This window comes from Pterocles gutturalis, unplaced genomic scaffold (assembly GCF_000699245.1).
Source record: "Pterocles gutturalis isolate BGI_N339 unplaced genomic scaffold, ASM69924v1 scaffold15744, whole genome shotgun sequence".
NCBI lineage: Eukaryota > Metazoa > Chordata > Aves > Pterocliformes > Pteroclidae > Pterocles > Pterocles gutturalis.
The window spans coordinates 1,479-22,471 of record NW_010130933.1 but is presented as its reverse complement, the minus strand read 5'-3'; the positions used below and the strand labels follow the sequence as shown (position 1 = coordinate 22,471).

Sequence of the window (20,993 nt, the reverse complement as noted above, 5' to 3'; positions counted from 1 at the left end):
GCCTAACTCACCACTCCGAAAGTGCCAATATTTGAGCAGTTGACTCTAATCCAGGATGTCTGAAATGTTTTTTTCCATCCAGCAACCTTATCCCTGCGCACGAAGCACTTGGGGAGGGTTGTGCCCGGGGAAGAGCAGAGCACCGACTCAAACTACAGCCAGATGGGTTTGGGTCAGAAATTAGAGAAAGCTTCCTAAGAGGAAGGAAAAAGCACAGGGATTAATTTTCTGGAGACAAGCTGGCTCAAGTCTTTCTACCTGGCCAACCAATCAGCTTTCCCAATGAAAGAAGGGACAGGAGGGGTTTGGTGCTGGCTGCTTGGAGGAAATGGTTGGGCGAAATCCTGAAGAAGCCCTTCAAAACTTACTGGGATGGCAGATGCTGATATGGTTTGTCCCTCCCCAGGGGACCCTTGCCTGCCAGGGGGTCTCAAGCACAGCAGCGGCTGTCACACTGGGGATGCTCTGTCTTTCTGAAGGAGTCTGGACCCACCCGGTGACCTTGGCTGGTCAGCAAGGTCCCGTTCAGGGAATAACTGTCAAAGGGACACTTTGACAACTGCCTCCTCGCAGTCGCCAACAGGCGTTGGCATGAGCTGGATTTATAGTGAAGCTTTATCTGTTGCCTGCAATTCTAATTTGTGGTTCGTAGGCCATAAAACTCCAAGTTTTCCAGGCAGAGAAGGAAAAAAAAAAAGTGACGATTGACTGTGACCGCTGCTTCTTTTTTTTTTTTTTTCCACTAGAGCTGTTCCTTATGCAGTTGTAACCAAATAGTAACCAAATAGACTGTCTAATGGCCAGTGCTGTTTATTCCGAAGCAGTATGGATTTCCCATCTGTAATTCAAAAACCACCAGGTGTAACTTTCCTTGCTTGGCATGAAGCATGGTCGAGCTTCTAGAATACAAAGAAGGTCCTGAGGAAAAACTCTTCCTGCCTGAAGAAGGATCCGTGAGATCCTTTCACTTCTGGTGAACGATCTATTTTTTAAAAGCATCCCCAGTCTAAGCTGCAAAACAGCTGTTTGTTTCCCAAAGTGAGTATTTACTAGGCTCTGCATCATTAAATCCTTTTTATTCCCACTTAAAAATTCATTTTTCTTGCCCCAGGCACAGATGGGCTCCCATTTACACTTGGTTTTTGAAACGAGCTTCGTTGATACCAAACAAAAAGGAAACCACAGAATTACAGAAAAATATTAGCCTGCACCATCTCATGTGAGACACAGAATAAAATCAGAACAATCCCACTCTCAAACCGAAATCTGGCTGCTCACATTGAGCGCTGCAGCTATTTCTAAGGGGGTGTGATCAGACCACCCAGCCCACCCCACACCAAGGATGCTCCCTGTGGCAACACATCGAACAACGGAGCCTCACCTGCTGCAATTTGGCGGGTGAAGAGCAAAGTTCCTCTCCTTCCTGATCAAGGAGAAAATCTATCAAGCCTTTTAAAATGTGCAAAGTCGTTGCAAAGCTGCAGGAAACGAAGGGAAGCTTGGGGGTGGGGCACGGAAATGCAACAGCTCAGAAAGATGGGGTTTGTATAGGGTGTGGGTTTTTCCATATTCCCATGATTTCTGAAAGCTTGAATAAATGTTGGCACCACTGCCTTGCAGAATAAAGTCGTTGCAGGGGGAGAAGCATCCAGGGTCTGGTGTCTAAGGACAGCCCTTTTGCTTATTCAAGTTCTCAGCTGGGCCTGGGGTTGGGTCTTTGCATTTCAAGAAAGTTTTGGAGTGATGCAAACGAAGGCTCAGGAGAGAAGATCCATCGTCACACGCAGTGTCACCTGCAAGCCAGGACCGGATCCCACCCCAGCTATGGGAAAGACCAACCTCGTGGAGTGGCCAACCTCCAGAGGCATAAGAAGCCATACGGGAGATTTAGGAAAGCTTTCTCATGATGAACACCAAGAATCGGAACAAAATGCATGAAAAGAGGGTGGGTTTACTGCGGGGGATGTTCAATGCACAGCCCTGGGAATAGAATAGACGAGGAACGCAAGCGACGGCTGGGGTGGGATGGGCTGGCAAGATGCAGAGGGTCCAGCCCAAGCACAGCTCAAGGGGCCATAAAGGGTTTTGGGAAGAGGACCCTCCTTGGGAGTCAAAAGGCAGAGCAGGGGGAAGCTTCCTTGCAGTCCAATTACCTCGGCAGGAATCGAAAAGATATTCCCATTGCCTGCGAAGCCGCGTGCCAAGTCTGGTGTTTGTTTGTGTCTGTGTTTATTTCACAGAGAGTTTCCTTCTCCGCACCCCAGGGAACTGGCTGGATGAGAGCTCTGGCCTTCTCATGGAATAAGAATTAACTCCTGGGTCTTGGCAGCACCGGCAGGAGAAGGGCTTTTTCTGACCGAAGTCCCACACGCTGCAAAACACCCCAAAAGCAAATGCCCTGTGCCTCCCATCTGTCCGGAGACCCAAAAAACCTGGGGCCACCTCTGTCGTGCAGAGTTGTGTTGCACAGGGGGGGTTTCAGCACTCCTTGGGGACCTGCTGTGCCCACTCTAGGCACCATCATCCAGACCACTGCAGACTGGAAGGGTCCACGACTGACAGCTCCCTGTCAAATCAGAAGGTGGATAAGGGAGGCGGGTGAAAAACAAGAGCAAAAGGCACAGCGCTGTCTCAGACCTCAAAATAAAACAGTGTTTGCCCAAGCCCAGTTTTCCACTAGGCTTTTAAATTCCTGAACTAATTAAAATCTTCTGGTACAGATTGGTTTTGCTTCTCCAATGGACCACGCTGACTTGCACAAAGGGAGGCCCTGACCCATCATTTCAGGGGCTGCTTCTGTCCTAAGGGAGTGTGAGTTAATAGCTGAAACACGTGGGGACTTTGACATTTTGGGGTAGTTTGGTGAAAAAATCCTTTCTCCCTATCCCCAGAGGGATAAACCAGTGCCAGTGCTCAGTGGTGGCAGGGAAATGAATTGCCGCTCTTGGACTTTCTGCATCCCCGCATCACACATCCCTGCCACCGGTGAATCACGCAGAGCAGACGTGGCATTTGCCCACAACGACCCAGCTCGGATGCAGGGAAGTCTGGGCAGAGAGGGGGAAAGTGATGTGAAGGGAAAAAAAAACCAACAAAGTCACCAAGAAAATGAGTCTGGAGGCTCCCAGGCTCATACTTACCACCCACGGGACCTGTACGCTGCATGTGCCTGAGCTTGAGGGCTCATTGCTCTCTCCTTTTTCTTCTTGTTGGCTACAGAGAAGGCAAACAGGCAGCGTTTGACACTTGAAAGACAAAATGCTGATGCCCCGGTGCATACCTAGAGCCACCTGGACAGAAACGTCAAGAACATCTTTTTGCGAGCAGCGGATGCTGCAGGGAGGAGTGGGGCTGGAGACTGGAAACGCCAGCGGCTGCACCCAAGCAGCCAGGGCTGTTGAGCCAGCTCCACTGACTGGCCCAAACCTCATTTTAAAGAGACGTGGTCTCTGGAAGAACACGAGATCCATCTGATTTGTAATTTAATCTTCTAATGACATTCATGGCGTATAAACTGTTTTCCATGGAAACCTATCTGCAGAATGATCCGCATGTCAGATGCCTTGATTTAATCAGCCCATATAATATCCTTAGTTATGTTTAAACATCTGACCCATGCTAACGAGGCTGCGTACTTCAAAGCCGGGTGAATAATTTTTCATACCAGAGAAAAGGAACATCAGAAGAGCCAAACTCACAGCGGACAGCCGTTGACGTCTCCCATTGCCAGCGCGTTTACCATTTTCACCGAATGCATCACCAATTAAGTAATTTCTTCCAAAGGGCAGGGTGGTGTTTTCCATATTCCCACTGGACCCTGAAGAGGATCCCACATGAAAGCACAGCCAGCCAAGGCTGCCCGGCAAATTCTGTGCTGGTTTGGAGTGGGACGATGGACACTCACCACGTTTCCACAGCATTTTCAATGCTCTCTGCTGGGACGTCAACACAAACCTGTGGCAGTTTGCCCCAGCACAGAGCTCGTTGCAGTGTTACAGCAGCCTGAACACACAAATAACCTTTAAATGTCCTGGTTTATGTCCTATGGGATTCATATTTACCTGCCCCTTCATTTCTTTTGGCCTCTCTTGCTGCACGGACACAGACACAGAGCGAGGAGGAGCAAGGTTCCTGCACCAGCGATGGGAACAGTGAAACTCCCAAACATTGTTTGCATTGGCACAACAGGGTTTGCTGACATCTTTGCATCATTCATAGTCTACGATGCATGAAATATTCAGGGTTATCGCTAAACCGAAAGTTTATGGACTGAACCCAAAGTTCACTGAACACCCAGCAAGAACGACTCCCAGCAAGAGAGACCAGATGCTGTCTCAGGCTACGGAGTTAAAAATAATCCTCAACTTTCAGATTTCACAGATGGCCTTGAGACTAGAGTTCTGGTTTGAATGATGGGTGATTCGGACAGGACACTGCGGCACTGTGTCACGAAGGGCATGGAGACGCTGCAGCAGGCAGGGACATTGCAGCTGGCGTGCGTGAAGGCACAGAGAGAATCACAGAATCATTCAGGTTGGAAAAACCTTTAAGATCATAGAATCACAGAATGGTTTGGGTTGGAAAGGACCTTAAAGATCATCAAGTTCCAGCTCCCCTGCCATGGGTAGGGACACCCTCCACTAGACCAGGTTGCTCAAAGCCCTAAGATCATTGAGTCCCACTGTAAAGCCAACATTGCCAAGTCCACCACGTCCAAGACCGGTAGCAGTGGCCAACTAAGGCAAGGAAGAACCTCTGCTTTGATGTTTTGGCTTTAAGAAAGTTTGAGCTAGTGGAGTTTGATAATTATAGGAACTGATATTCAGAGCAGAGCTGGGATAATTGGAAACTTCTGCTTTCCCAGGTAGGATTTATAGGTGGCTTTATTGGTTGCTTTGATGAAGGTAATGCCTCAAACGCCTTTAAACAGCAGAAAGTCTTACAACACATTTATTACAAAGCAAAATTCCTTTCCAGATCAACAAGCAGTATCTGGAGGTGCGTGTTCAGGTGCCGGGGTGGTGTTGAGATGTGAGCAAGATCGCTGTTACGCTGCCAGAAAGGCTCAAGACTGAGCCAGGCTTTCCACCACCCACCAGCTCCGTCCTACCCAGCACTGCCCAGCAACGAAGAGCTGCTCAGAGATGCCACCAAGGCTTCACCGGTCATCTGTGCAAGGTGCCACCATGCCGATGTGCCCTGGGCTGCTCTTCAGAGCATCTGTCTGTGAATCTTAGGGGTGTCCAAGCAAATCCTGAAAAGATGCTTGGTGTCTACAACAGCACAAAATCCTCGACCTCATCCTAGGGTAAGGGAGGGCAAAGCAAAACAGCTCTCATTTAAAAAAACCAATAATTTAAACAAATTAATTTGAGGTATGTCCCAATGGAGACCAAGCTGCAGTTACCACTAGCAATTTGGAAATAAAAATTGAATTTAAAATAGCATCTGTTGTATCATGAGACTTTCCAGGACAGGCAGCGCCATGGAATAACATGGATGTGATCAAATATAAGAGAAAACTTCCAGAAGCTGCTTACACACTGATGCTCAATGCAAAATGCTCAATCGCTGAAATTTTCCAAAAGTAAGACTCGTTGGTAAAAACTGTGTTTTGTGGGAAATGAAACAAGGGCTGAGTCTATTATTACATTCCAAGTGCAAACAAAACCAGGCTCAGACGGGCCAGAAACACCCACAAAACAGTCCCCCCCACGCCCTGTGCCTCCTTCACCTTCCGTGCCTCCAGCCGGTACCAGAGCCGGCAATGCCGTAAGTGTGACACTACTACACAGAGCTAACAGCACTCGGTGTTTTAAAGCCATTTCTTAATTTTATTTCCAATTTATGAAGGCATTTTACCATCTTTCAGCCCCCATTTGCTCTGAGCAAACGCAGACCCTGCTTTGTAAAAACACTGAAGAAATGGGATGTCGCCAAATTATTAAAATTAAAGGCAAGTGCAGAGTTGGCCAAACAAATCGTGGCTGCAAACCAGCTTCCAAAATTCCCTTAGCAGCTTTCAGATGATTGTGGAAAGATGCCATCAGCAGAGAAAATGCCATGTCTGCAAGCATCACCTCGCCCCGGTATGTTTGGAAAGCTTACAGAAAGCCCGTGTCATGGTGAGTGGACTCTATAGAGATCGTACATCATCCTGCTACCTTTTGGGGGATGGCCAGAGCCATTAACCAACGACAACCATCTCACCCACCTTGGCTTTATTTTTCTCTTTGATTTCCTAGTGACAGAAGCATCCGATGAAAATCTTTGGAGATGCTTGTCCGTGGATTCCCAGGGCTCACAGGTCCACCTGCCGCCGCTCCCTTCTTGCACAAAGCTTTTAGGCAACGGCTTGTTTGAGCCTTGCAGGAACTCACAGCCTTTCCTAACCTTTGATGGGAAATGTGAATTTCCTCTAGATTTTCACCATTGTGCAGCATGCATGGCTGGCACTTTCTTAGTTTGGATTTTTTTAGTAACTTTTTACGATAAAGATCGTGGCACATGTGAACTCCTGGCCAGGCACACTCAGGCTGGCTGATTTTCTGTCGGAGAGATTCATCGTGCGTTTTACAAACACCAGATGCTGGATGATGGGAAAATAAAGCATACTTTGCAGTAAACAAAAGCAGATTTCATTTGTCTCTAAAGCATAAACAACAAAAAAAAAGTGAAAAAAAGTGCAAAACAGAACAGTGCAAAAAAGAACAGAACAAAATCAGGCTCGTATGTACGCATCAGGGGGGAAAAATGCTGAAAGCAGCAGGAAATGCAGGTACCTGGAGATGGGATAATGAGTTTCGTAGTGCAACGATGGTCTTGGGGGGGCTGCAGCTTCCTTTTCTCTGCACAGGGTTGGCGTGGGTGCCGGGTACCCCACGTGTGCTTCCCAGTCTCATAGGCACACAGCAGGGGAGCTGTGGATCTCTTCTTTTCCATCCAGGTTGCAACTTGTAGGGCACAGGAAACTCATCTGGGAGGGAAGAAAAAGCCTAAAGGAACTGATTAAAAAAAAAAAATAAATTTGAACATGTAGGGGCTTCCCCGGCAGCAGCCAGGGGAGTGGAAGTAATGCATGCTGGAGGAAATGCTCTGAGACTGCCCGAGATTTACTGCAGCCTTGGTCAGTTCTCAGAGCCCAGAGCAAATATTTGAGCATTGCACGGCACAAGGCAAAAGCTCTACCCTTCCTTGCTGCTGCAGGAAAGGGAACCCTGCATTAGATCTCAATATAAGATTAATGAGGGTGAGTAATAAGGAAAATGTTGCACCGACGTTACATAATCCAAGGTCGTCCTCACCCGCGAGCTCTTCTCCCCAGCCATACACAAAATTCAGTGAGAGGTGACCAGAAACCCCACAAGATAACCAAGAGGGGACAGGTTAACCGCACGCAAAGTCACGGATGGAGCCTATCAGCCCTTTCAATAATCCCATGCTTTTTGTGCCAAGGTTTGCAGCTCAGACACATCGATCTTGCCCGATCTCCTCTTTTTTCGAAGCTGCAGCACAAAGATGCTATCGCTGACCCACCACCCAGCAGGGTCATGGGTACCAAGTTGGGGGGGCTACTGCACAAGCTTGGGGGGAGATGCCACTTCTGAGCTAGAGGAATATTGAGGCTGGAAATGTTAGAATTTCAAATTAGGGCTTGTTTTGCTTTGTTTTTAGTCACCATCATTCCAAACCATTTGATTTGTTTTCTTCCAATTTAGGAGAAACTCTTCTTTTTGCCTTTAGAGGAAATGCTGGCACTAAGCTCTCACAAACATCTCCCGAGCAAAAATAGCAGGAATCCTAAAAAAGGGACCATCCCTTTGACTGGAGATAGCTGCAGGGACTAAATCCTCAGGTACCTGAAACGCTCCGTCCACCGCCTGAGCTAAAGAATGCAGATTGTCTGGGTGCTGCAGACAGCGCCTGGACATCTGCTAACCCCAAGAAAGGACAGAGCGACCACCAGAAATGCTTGCAGCTTAAGCTTGTAGGAGTTTTCCCATGAAAACACCAGGAAAAAAAAAAAAAAAGCTAAGTTATTAAAAAAACATAGAAATATACTGAGGAATTACACCGACTCCAGAGTACTTTCATGCCAGGACAAACCGAGGAGCTACATTTCCAGAGCTGGGTACACAAAGCAAGCAGGAGCAGAGGTCTCAAGAGCCGTTTTCAGCACGTTTTGAAGGACCAGGTGGAAAGCCAAGAGCTCCTTTCCACCAAGGAGCTGGCAATGGTGGCAGGGCACCACTGCCCGGTCCCTGCCTGCTTGCCTGTAACCCCCTTGCAGGCAGCGCAGTTCTCCGGCCCCCTCCAGTGGCTACAAAACATGCGGAGGAGTCAGTGACAGCCTCCCAGGGCAGCAAGGTTCACGCTTTTTGCAAATCCAGTCCCTGCTATTTGCTGCAGAGCTGGAATCCTTCTTCACACGGCGAGGTAAATACTGAGGCAGACAGCTACACTCTTGCAGAGATGCCTCCTCTCTGCTCTCAGATCTCCTCGTGCTGCTGAGCGCAATCATTTTAAGCTGGGCAAAATCAACAGACCACTGATTAGCACTTCTTGAAGTGGGATTCTCAACTCTACTCTGTCCTGGGCAGGCTCTTACACCGCTTTCCTCACAGGAACAGGAAGGGCTAAAGAGGTGCTGTGCCTCAAAGGCCAGTTTTGGTGTGAAAAGTGCTTTATTTGACTTTGGGGATGGGAAAAATACAAACCTAACAAAAAAAAAAAAAAAAAAAACAAACCACCCACTTCAACCCAACAGATGATGTTATTCTGCCTTTTGCAAAACTCCCAAAGAGCAGGAATCTGGTATCTGGGTACCAGCATTTCGTGCTCTGGAAATCCCCTGCAGCAACAAAGCCAAAAAAAATCCCACGTGAGACTGCTTTGGATCTGCTTTGCTTATTCCAGATCTGTTTCGGTTCCTTAACCATTTTCCAAATCTTGTTATCCCATCCCACCCAAGCTTACAGCAAGGTGACACAATGCACGCTTTATGTATTATCCACAAATATAACACACATTCCTCAACACAGGGGATGTACACTGCAGAAATGTTTAATTTCCCACCCATGACCTGGCGATACTCATTCATGTCATCTGAGCGCAGACAACACGGAAAAGAACACCTTTACAAAAAAAGAATGCTTTGCTACACAGGAGGAAACAGTGAAGTCCAAGTTAAGGCAAAAATAAATGCTGTTTATATAGTGTGAAGATACATAACACACACATACCACTCAGGTTTCATGTTGGAAGACTGTTGTTTCTCGGGTTTAAAAGGACAGTGACAGCCAGAGGAGGTTTTGGCCCTACAGGACAGGACACCGAGGCCTATGATTATCATGAATCTATTTTGAGATTCATTCTTCTCTTTTTACAAGGAAAATTCCTGATCTTCTAAGTCTGCTCATTAAACCACTTCACTTAGGGAAAGCTGGGTTTACACAGTCTCAGCAACCAGTGTCCACAGGGACTCACTCTAACAGGACTGTTTGCACTTACAGCTTAATACTACATGAGTTGTCCCCAATTTGGACTCCCTTCAGGCTCTCAAGCCACAAGAAAGACCACCCAGGTGTAACACCGAGACCTTTGCAGGAGGCACAGTCCCTCAGCTAAGATGGGAGCTGGATGGGTAGCCCCGGCAAAATATCTCCTGCACTTCAAAGCTTCGATTCTGCAAATGTCCATATGATTGTCGAACTTGAAGCTTGCTTGCTATTGGGTTGGGAAAACCATCCTTTGACCTGTGGATTGGGTGATGGAGATATCCACGGTCAGGGGAATCCTTTGGACTCCACATCAGTTGGATTTGAAGACCCAGGCAGCCTTTCAAGCTTGAGGTCAAAAGAACTACCCATACGCACAGAGTTCAGCTCACTGTTGGAGTGACCATCATACCTCAAATTACAAATAAAGAACGGGAAACTAAGAGGCCAAAGTCCCCACCGCCAGCATGGCCTGAGCTTACCCATGGGACCTACAAAGGAATTGTATCAGTACCGGCTACGGACGCTGAGCATGGGAGGAGGGTGCTCTCCTCAATTTCTCTCCCACATGGGAGCTGGGGTTTTGGGAGCTCGACTGGTTGGGGTGGCACTGGCTGGCTCTCTCGTAAGTGTGTCAGTCAAGAGCACAACGGCCAACACGTCGAATACCAAAGGCAGCTATAATGAAAACTCTAACAGGTCATCTGTGGAGGTTTAGCTACAACTAGATACTCGAGTTACATCAGGCACTGAGTTAATTGTGCAACTAAATTCTCCAAATTTCTTTTGGCCACCCTCTGTCATCCACACCACGGCATTTCACCATAGCTCATCCCAGGTGGAGCCAGCTCTCCCCAGAGAAGCATGTGCCTTCCACATCCATCCTACCGCCTTCACCCTAAAGGAACTAATGGGTGACCAGTCCGCTAAACCGTAGGAACAAGTGAAAATCAAGGGGAAAAAAAGTCGACCCAGAGAAGCTGTTGCCACTGCATTTTCTCAAGACAATCTACCTCATTTTCTGCCTCTCTACACTGGAGCTAGAGAGTATGTTCGGCCCGCGCTCCTGCAAAACATTATGGTTCCACCAGCAAGGTGACAAGAGGCTTTACAACCTGTTTGCATCTTTCAGGCATGTTAACACTTCTATAAAGCAAGCACACAACTCTCAGGCAACATGCTCATGGGCTTGCCCTGGCCTCCAGCATGGTGAAAACCTAAACCATCTGCAAGCCTGAAAAGGAAACTGTGCAAAACTGCTGCCTTCTCACCTTGAAGCAGGCCTCCAGCTACATCTCTTTGCCATTATCTCTCACCTGATGAGGGCTTTTGAAAGTATCCTTTGCTTTGGTATCTGAGCACTGAGTGTAGCCACCACATTTTAGCCTGTTCTCAGCAGTGCAAATTTTGCCATCTTATACCAAAATCAGTAAGCGGAGCAATGTAAGGGGCCAGCTGGACCTCACAGGCCTGGCCATGGAATTGAACCAACAGGAAACAATCAAGGGACTGCGTTTTTCCTGCTGTTCTTCCTTCTCTGAAAGCATCTTGTAAAGGCACATGTTCTTCAGCACATCATAAAACACACAAGAAAGTCCACCCTTGCTTATCGAACTCCACCCTAAATGCATCCCATAGCAGGAGGACCAGAAACAGAACTGGGATTTTGCATTGATTTGTGCATGCTCTGGAAAAGGAACATTTTGTAACTAGTGTCAAGACCCATGGGGCGAATCCATGGGGCAGCCCTGGGGATCCGCTCCTACAGAGGCAGGATAATCAGGGCTGTCGGCCAAAGGCATACAAAACCAAAATGCAAGGTAGCTTAAACAACCCCACTTCCCTGTTACCACACAATAAATAAATCCCCAACATCTTTAGCATCACATGGGAAGAACATCTGGCAAAGAGAAGTTGTCCAAAAAATCAACTTATAACACAGAGACAAGAACTTGGATCAGTAAAGTAAAAGCAAGCACCAGTTATCACCAGGGTTTTACCCAAGATCCTGAGGCACCTCTGTCCTTCTAAAGTTGCTGTTTTGACAATGCTTCCTACACAATGACGGCATCGCTACCTTTAAGGAGCTGGCTGACCCTGAGATCCCGATGAAAGGCTGTTGACTCACCGCAGAACGACACTCTTCTGCAAACTTGTGACGTGAGGGTAAACAGCAACGTAGAGGCACTGGAAATCAAAGGAGGCCAGGCTGCTGGATGTGACACTGCATTTAGGAGTACGTAACCTCCTAACTCTTCAAGAAAAGACAAAAAGTCCTTTCTTCTCCCTTTTCCACAATGCTGGTAGAAGCAGTATGCAAACAAAAAGACCTCTTAAGTGGGTCTGGGAGGGTTTTCTCTGGTCATACTGCCACCGTGGCATATGGAGAAAAAGGTAGGTAGTGACTTTTATTTCTATGTGCTGTGCTACTTTACTGGGCCTTCAAAAACATCATAATCCCTGCAATATTGCAAGCAGGCAGTCTAGAGACCATTTTGGTGTCATTTTCTTCATAATCACACAGATATATTCACAGGCATTGCATCAACCACCATCCAGTACAGCAACACGACAGTTTAATTTAACAACCCCTCCGCTGTTTCTCCTGCTCACTCTCAAATATTCAAACCCATTTTACAGTGAACAGAAGATTAATTTAGCTTTTGTTTTTCCAAAAAATACCCCAGAAATCTTTCAGGTTCACGTGCTGGCTTCATCTGAGCATCACAGTCCTTGTCCCACTACTGCTGCAGTGGCAACTGAATCGCTCGGATCACACCCCCACAAGAGGCTGTGTAGCTGTGAGTTTCCAGAGGCGAAACTACTTTTTCCTCTTCTCTCCACGTCTTCTCATTCATGCTATGGCAGTGGTCACGAGACTTGACCGAGTCCCAGGCAGTCGGGAGGAAGATGGGCCAGCCCCTGCCTTGTCTGTGACAGAGCTGGAGGGAGAGCCGAGCTGCCACAGCAGATCTGTGCTCCGTGGAAGTGACTCGGACAGGACAGGATTACATATTCTGCTACTCTCCCATCTCTGCAATGGGGCTGCTACATGAAAAAAAGCCAGGTCAGCAGCTACCTTGCAGCACGTAGAGACACAGATACAATTTTCCAAGTAACGCACGGCACTGGACAGGAAACCTGATGCATTTCACACCAGAACTGGACAGAAGAAAATACACCCGCTTTTACAGCAGCAACCACACGCTTCATACGGAAGAGAAAGGCCAAGTACTGACGGCAGAAAGAGAACAGTGCTGTTGTAAAACCCTTACCAGGGCGAGGAGAGACTCCCTTAGGTGCTCTCAGAAGAGGAAAGGCTTAAATATGGACACTGTCCCCAGGCAGAAGTGCCACTGAGACCCAAGGTGTGTGTAACACAGAGCAATGACAGAGGTAGAGTCATAACAGACAGACATATGCCAACAGCTACAGGATATATTGTATTTGCTCATGTAACAGCCACACACGCTTATTGGCCTCACCACCCAACCAGTTGCAAACAAGAGATCACCAGTTAGATAACCCGTAGCGTTAGGAATAAGACACACAAAATCACTGCACCCTAAATTTGCTGGGAAAAATCACAGGGGCAGGGAATTATGTGCACTCCATGAGCAATACAGTATTTCCCTGCGGGAGAAGGGTTAGGATTGGCACCTGGCTTTATCAGCACACTCATTTACCAAATCAAACTGTCCCGGAAAGCAGCCAGTTGCCTTTTAACTGTTTTCGTGAAGTAAAAATTGTTTAATGGGGTCTGGGATTGGAAGGACATGGATCAGATCCAGACGAGATTTGCCAAGTATTCTTCGTACAGCTATGCGGCAGAGAGACAAGAGGCTCCGGGTGCGGCCTGCAGTAAAGAAAGCAGAGAAAAAAACTATTGAGGGACAGAGAGAGAAAGAGAGAAGGATAACAGAGGGTAAATTGTGTGGAGCTCTGTCTGACAGCTGAGGAGACATGTATCCCCTCCATATACCAAGGCCACATCCTGCGCAGCATCACGGAGAACTGAGCATGCACAAATCCTCCCCGTGAGGAGGTCAAAATCTTTTGTCCAAAGATTTGGAGCAATGACAGCTGCCACAGTTTGGAAGGTCCAGCTGGAGGGTGCATGCGGTTGTGACCATAGAGCTAGTCCCTGCACGAGAGGGTGCAAGAGATCACTGCCAAATCCACCCCAGGGGAGGCTGGGAGGGGCTTTATACTATTGGGATCATTTTAAAATTATGCGGAGTTTATTTTTGCTCTAAACCACCCCCTTGGAATGAACAGCCAGCTCTGGCCTTATCCCCATTTTCTTTTGAGGGCTTCTTTGAGTTCATGGAGAGCTTTTCCAGCACAAGGACAAGAAAATGGTGGTGTCCATGTTCATTCAGGAACCGGACCTCCAATGCACCACTCCATTAACCTGTGTGCTCTCCCTTAGGGGTCCCATTTGTCTCCTAAAGCCAGGCTTAATGGAAACCACCTGCTCCAGCTTATGTGTGCCTCTCCCCAGCAGAAGTCCAGGCAGGTTTAAAAGCCAGGCACATGCAAAGCTGAATAACTCTGGGATGGGCGGGGGCTGGGGGTTGTATCCCGCAGCCTGAATCCCTTTCAAATTTCTCTGGAGTTCAAGAGGGAAACCCCACTTCTGACCGTGGTGCAAAGCCCTGGCCTTCACCAGCTGAGCCTGGTGGTTTTACGAGGTGCTGCCCTCGCTGGAACGAGGGTGCACACTGTATTGATGTTGCTTTTGTTATAAAAAGAAAGAAATAGCAGGTAAATTTAGACATGTTCAGGTCTGAGGCTCTGGTTTACTTCTTTTATAACTCATTTGCTTCCCAGAGGATGTTAAATTCAAAACGCCAGCTTTTTCCCACCTTTTCCCACCACCATCTGAGCTCCCTCCTGCCACCTGCTGCCACCATTTGTGGCTTTACTTCCCAAGTAGCCTGACCAGATACAACGACCTCTTGGGTCCCTCCCTGGGCCCCAGAGCAGAGCACAGGCTCACTGGAGAACAGTGAGGGCACATCTGCACGGCTTTGGAGAACTGGGTCTCACTGAATATGATGTACACTGAATGTGGTCCACAGATCCAAAGCCCAGCTCTGATAGGACCCCACTGCCTAAGGCAATGGAAAAATGGTGGGAGAAAGATAAAAATTGTAAAGTTACAGACACAGGCTGGCCTGCTGAGATAGACATGGTTGGTACCTGAAGGACTCAAGAGGGAAAACACCAAGATGTGACAGGAGAAAACCAGGGAGGCTAGCTGGAGGCCTACAGGGAAGCCATCGGGTTGAGTCATCAGTGTTGACAGAACCCGAGGCAGGCAGCAGCTCGGCAACACTGAGGACCCATGCCAGGGAGCTGCAGAGGCCAGCCCCGCGGTCCTGTCCTGCCTGATGCCTGCCTGGCCAGCAACAGCTCTTTGGGAGTGATATCAGAGGGAGTGGAGTCATTAACACTTGGCTGAACAGTTTATTAAGTCCCAGTTATCTTTTTCATGTATTAGAATTGCTTTAAACTTTTAAGCTAGGTATAACCTGCGCACAGGGTCTTTTAGAATTTGGCTAAAGGCACCTGAACAAACATAGAATCATAAAATCATAGAATCATTAAGGTTGGAAAAGACCTCAAGGATCATCAAGTCCAACCGTCAACCCAACACCACCTAACCCACTAAACCACGTCCCCAAGCACCACATCTACACGTTCCTTGAAGACCCAAAAGAGGATGGTTACATCCACCCTACCACCTTAACATTTCCTAAGAGTTCTGAATCCAGAGCTAGATAAAACCAGCACCGCTGCAGTAATCCAACGCCACTTACCCCTCGCTTCTTTGAACACCTGCAGAGCCTCAGGGTTGACTTTGACCCTTCCCGTGGATTCAACTCCCAAGGCCTCCACTTTCACCAGGTTCAAATCGGCTCCAAAGTCAATCAAGAGTTGGACGAATGCTGCTTCACAGCCATGCCGCAGGACAGCGTCCATCACACAGACTGGGGAACCCCGGGAGAAGCCTTGGATGTTGATGGGCCCACAGCAGTTAAAATCCGGGTTGGCTCCAGCCTGGAGCAGCAGCCGAAAGCACTGGAGGTTGTGGTAGGCAGCGCTGATGTAGAGCGGACAGACCACCAGTGTGGTGAGGGGCCGCAGGGCGAGGCTGGGGGCCCGGGAAGGGAGGTGGTGGTTCACGTCCACATCTGCGCCGTACCTGGTTGGGGGAGAGACAAGAGCAGTCATTTGGAAACAAGTGTGATGGCACCACAACTGCAGCCCAGGGGCACAAAATGGCAGGGGATGAGGCTGAAGGACACGCGGAGGGTAAGCACCCTGACTGTCTGGGGTACCTCTGGGCCCCACCACCCAAAAACCACCCATACCTACCATGAGAGGTGCCTGGTAGGGCTTCTGAGTGGGGGTGCCGTATCCAGCACGGTCTGATCTTCAAGCAGCAAAGCTGTTTCTCTGGCCACAACAGCCCAGGCTTGGGAGAGAGGAGGAGAAGCTGAGGAACATCTTTCCTTGCCCTCCTGAAAGATGTGCCAAGCACGGCCTTGGCACAAGGGATGGCTCAGCCCTGAGCCAGCACCACGTAATGCTGGATGCTAAAGAGCTGGCTGGGGAGCAGGGATGTTTCCAAATGACTCAGTTGAAGAGATGCAGTGAAATAGCTTCCCCACCAGGATAACATGGGCCAAAAAGCAACAAAGGCAATTGATCTGACTGTCACAAACAGCAGGGAAATGGAAACAGCAATCTGCACTCAGCAGTGAAAACATACATGACAAAATCCTGCTCCCGAAGGAGCTGAGGTGGTTGAAATCCCATCAGGGAGTCAAAAAGAGGCCTTTTCCCTACTATTGAGCTCAGCTGAAGGCATGTACCTGCCAACTCTGAGCACGTAGGAAACTGGAGAAGCACAAAATAATTGTGTCAGACCTTCCGCTCTCCCCACCCATCCTGCACAGCTCCCTTCACAGGTTATATTTTATATTAGACATCGCATGAGAGACTACAGCTCACTGGCCGGCACTCCAGGCACTGAAGCGCAGACAGCAAACCTCTCGAGCCTTTTGCAACTGGCTCCTGCTTCAGCCTACCCCACAGAGAAACCCCGTACCTCATATCTTCGCCACATGGAACCACGGTGTCCCAACTTGCTCCGTAAGCCCTGTGGCCAGAGCAAAGCGGGCACAGATTTGTTACAGCGCAGAGAAGGCATGCAAGCAGGCTAAAGCCCTGCTCAATGGACATCAGCATCGTTATCAAATAGAAGCAGCACCCGTAGCATGCTTCTTTTTGGGAAGTACCGATGGCACTAAGTTGTGAACGAGCAGAAAACAGGGCTTGTTGGCTTTGGTACTTTTCAAATTTTTGGAGGAAGTAAAGAACAAGGCCAAAAAAAATGGGAGCAAAAAGGCCAAGAGTCGCCCTCTGGAAAAGCATGGAATTTGAAAAATGGCAATGCTGCGGAAAGAAGAGACGGCAAAAATAAGCATTTATTTCCCCCAGGCTGGGTAACACACAAGCAGTGGGGACACTGTAACTCCATCTACTTCACACGCAGCGCAGATGGGAACAAGGAGGAAGACAACGCAATTCCCTAAGGAGTAGCTGGGTTTTATTGCAGTGTCGCAGGAAAAGCAATGCCCTCTCCCTTCTCCCCACAGAGGGATAAAAGATTCCTTCACCTGCCAGTCCCCCTCCCAAAACTGCAAACTGAGCATTCAGAGAAATAGATTTTTCTGTCTTCCTAGACAGCATTATATCCCTTTCTACAGTTAATAAAAACAAATAAGGAAACCACCTGGGCACAAAACCTGCCTCGTGGCAAGCACAGCTCTCACTGAACCCAGCAGCGGCAGGTCCCCAGACAGCAAATACTTAACCAAAAGCTTCAATTCTGAGGATGGGAATATCCTCATTTAAATTAAGTGCACAGAGAACAAGGGCCGAGGAAACTTGTCTGGCATGCAGTGTATTTTTACCCCAACACACAAGATCTCCCAAGCATGAACATCTCGGCTGAGATCTCAGGAGACCAGTGGGGTGGAAAAATGGACAGACAGCAGGTACCCCTTAATTTCAGTCCTTTTTCATCAAAATTCTCAGTGGAAACCCCCAGTTCAAAGCAAAATACAGAAGTCTACTTTTAACACAGTGAGGCACACGCCTGAGGCATCGGGACGATTTCTCAGATCTCTTTTTCACCATTTTTAGTGTGGAAAAAGGATGCTCTTGCCCTTAATACACTGGCTCAGCCCTCAGTTACACTGCAAGTCCGATGCAACAGTCCGATCCCATCGCAGCATGATCACATCACAAGCTGTCAGGAGAGTAATCTACACCCTGGCAATACAACCATAAATATTTCCGCCAGCCGTCTTATAAAATGGATCACCGTTCCATAGCTATGTGTGTATTTACTATTAATGGATACAATTTCATCTCTTGCTTGGTTAGCTGGTTTGGCAATTGCAGTAGTATTCAGGAATTGTGCTACCATATGATTAAAAAAAAAAAAAAAAAAGAACCAGTGGATGTCTAGACACCTGCAGCAAGCCTGAACTGGGTTGGGCTTTCTTTTCAGGACACTGAGGATCTCTCAAGCTGAATATGCTGAAATATTTCCTTATATCTCAGTAAACATGTCTTCCTCATGGCATTCCCCCCACCAAATCCTTTAGATCAACATTTTAAGAATCTCTGAGTGAGCTTTGTAACCTAAGACTGTATTTTAAAGTAAGCAACTCTGAATAGATCTGTGAAATCCGCACTCTGAGATATTTGAAATTTTGGGCAATCTGACAATTTGGTATTAGCTTAGCAGCCTTGGGAGAGACATTGTCTAATAAAAAGATATTGGACAAACTCCAGTTAATTTTTAATCCTGAAAGTTTTCCAAAATCTTGCTTTTAATATTGCTGGCAAGGTATCCTGAGGAGCAGACACATAAATCAATGCATCAGCTCGCCATGTGCTGCTGAAATACCATTTGCTACATTTCACCCTGCCTTAGCAGATATATGAGGGGAGAACCTCGGGAACGTGGCATGCGAGTTGAACCCTGTACCAACTAGCATGTGGCAATGGGGACATCTCTCAGCTTGCTGAGAAAGAAGCAAGGAGAGGGGACCATCTCCCCTACTTTCTACTTGCCAGCCTCCTTAAAATTGCACTTGTATGAAAATAACTTCCCCACAAACAAAAGGGAAGGGAGAAAATCCCCAAATATTCTGAAACTTTTCTATTCAAATCCTTTTGGTTGCTATTTTCTAGCATTTGTGGTCATTGAAAGGATTCCTTAGAGAGCCTTTCTCTGTGAATCCAAATATTATTTCTTCTCTTCTACTATTTCTTTCTACAACCTGTATTTTCCCATTATGACCCCCCATTATTTGGCATCAATGGCCCATACTGTTTTTCAGCATGGTCCCTTATACAAAAAGCTTCCAATTTAGAAGAAAGGAAGTATCACAGCACGTCACAAAGGAAGAAACTCAAGTTAACACAGGCTGCTGCTAGACCCTGAGCCCCTCTCACTCCTGGTGCTGCAGAGGAAGTTTCCTGAAGGTCTGGAGGCCACCAGCCACCCACCACCCAGCTACGGTTACTGTTCATCACCCCATAGTGACAGCCGTCACTCCCTGTGACAGAGATATCACCCCTTCCACCGAGCTGTGCACCAGGTGTCCGGCAAGGGGAGACTGAATCAGATGCCACAGAGGGTGTCCTAGCGATGTGCAAACGCCAGGTAGCCACGAATAGCCAGTGCCAAGCATCTCTCCTCCCAAGGACAGAAAATGGTCTGAGCAGCAGAGCTACACAAAGCAGAGATGTGTTTCCAAACAATTTTTGGTTTGCTGGAGGATCCGCTTCACTGGTAAATTTAGTCAGAGGTATACAGCTGGCAGTCAAGAGGGAGGTAGGGGGGAAAATAATTTGCACAATTTGGATCTGACTGAATGGTGGGCTCAAATGGAGACTCCTTTCTTGGGCTTTGTCTTAGGAAAAGAGGCATGGGAGTCACACAGCAGGGCACAGACCTGCTGCCAACGGGGAATACAAGAGGTCCCTTTGGCCACCTCTCCACCCGCTCTCCTGTCCATCACTTGGACAGCTTCACCAGGCCTGTGGAGGTACCAGGCATGTGAGGACGGAATGGGTTTTCCGAGCCCCACAGGGCAAAAGATCCCAAGGGAATAAGAGAGTGAGGTAGAGCCAGCCCCGTCCCCACCAGAACCACCTCCAGCCTACACCCAGGCTCTCACCTGATCAGCTCCCGGAGGATGTCCGCCCGGCCGACGCGTGCTGCGTGGTAGACAGGGGTGTCCTGCCGTTGGGGTCAGCCCCAGCTTCCAGGAGGATCTTGGCACACTCGAGGTGCCCGTTGACCACGGCCACGTAGAGGGCGGTCTGCCCCTTCACATCCACCAGGTCGATCTCAGCCCCTTTGCGGAGGAGGAAGTCGACGCAGGGGCCGTGGCCAGCGGTGGCTGCGATGCGCAGCGGCGTGCAGGGCAGCCAGCCACAGCACCATACCGACTTCTCGTTGATCCGGCTGGCATGAGAGGGGGGAAAACACCGGGTCAGAGAGAGCCTCCTGCCACCTTGAACCATCCCACCTACCCCAGCCCTGGGGGAGGACGCTGGGAGAGCCCTAACAGCTCCCTTGAAGCATTTCCTCCCCATTTTTGGCACTTTATAACAGCACTGAAAAGCTCCTGCCAATAACCTGACTAGGCACTGCACACAGGTAGCCAGAGACTACAGCGTGTACTGGAGTAGTACCTGGAAGACAGACTTTACCGCAGCTCTTCTATGTCAGGAGCTGCACGTATGCATAGTGAGGGACAAACCCTGCCTCAAAACGGAGTCAAAATTATCAATAAAAATAAAACACTCCCTTTTTACAGGGAGATGTCCCAGATCAGCAGTGACCAAGCTGGGGACCACAACCATTTAATTCAAGCTGCTCCAAAGGGGGCAGAAAGTCATCAAAGCAGCAGGGAAACAGCAAGAGGACGCGGGAGGAGGAGAGCGACGTAGGGAAATGCAGGCCCACAGCTGTATCACACCGCCGGCAACATCCACACTCTGCCAGGCACTGTGGGATGACATAAACACAAATCCCGGGAATCTCAGCCTTGCCAGCAAGGAGCACGCTTGGGAGGTGTGGCCACCCTGCACTCAACAGTACAAGTAGGCCATTAGTGTCCTTGTTGGACGGTGGTACTGGCATCAGAGCCTTTTCCAATGTATAGAAGAGAGAGCTCTGGCTAGCGGCTGCTTAGATCCCCTCTGAAGTAACCTCTGTTAGTTGTCATGTTCATCCAGATCTCACGTTAGCCCTGCAGATCTCATAAACATCTAAACCTCACTCCTAAATTCTCTGCAAATCACTGCGGCTACCATTTTATCAGGAATGGGCAGAGAGGAAGACATAGAGATTTTGGAGAGGGTCCAGAGGAGGGCCACGAAGACGCTCAGGGGGCC

At 48.4% G+C, this 20,993-nt stretch overlaps 1 protein-coding gene across 1 annotated transcript; it reads right to left on the bottom strand.

Annotated features, from left to right (window-relative positions):
- Nucleotides 1–13,134: 13,134 nt before the first annotated feature.
- Nucleotides 13,135–20,117, bottom strand: ASB1 (ankyrin repeat and SOCS box containing 1). Its single transcript, XM_010080411.1, is given in 4 exon segments — nucleotides 13,135–13,353; nucleotides 15,323–15,708; nucleotides 19,769–19,832; nucleotides 19,835–20,117. Coding segments are annotated over 4 exon segments (867 nt in total). The 3' UTR covers nucleotides 13,135–13,219.
- Nucleotides 20,118–20,993: the final 876 nt, after the last annotated feature.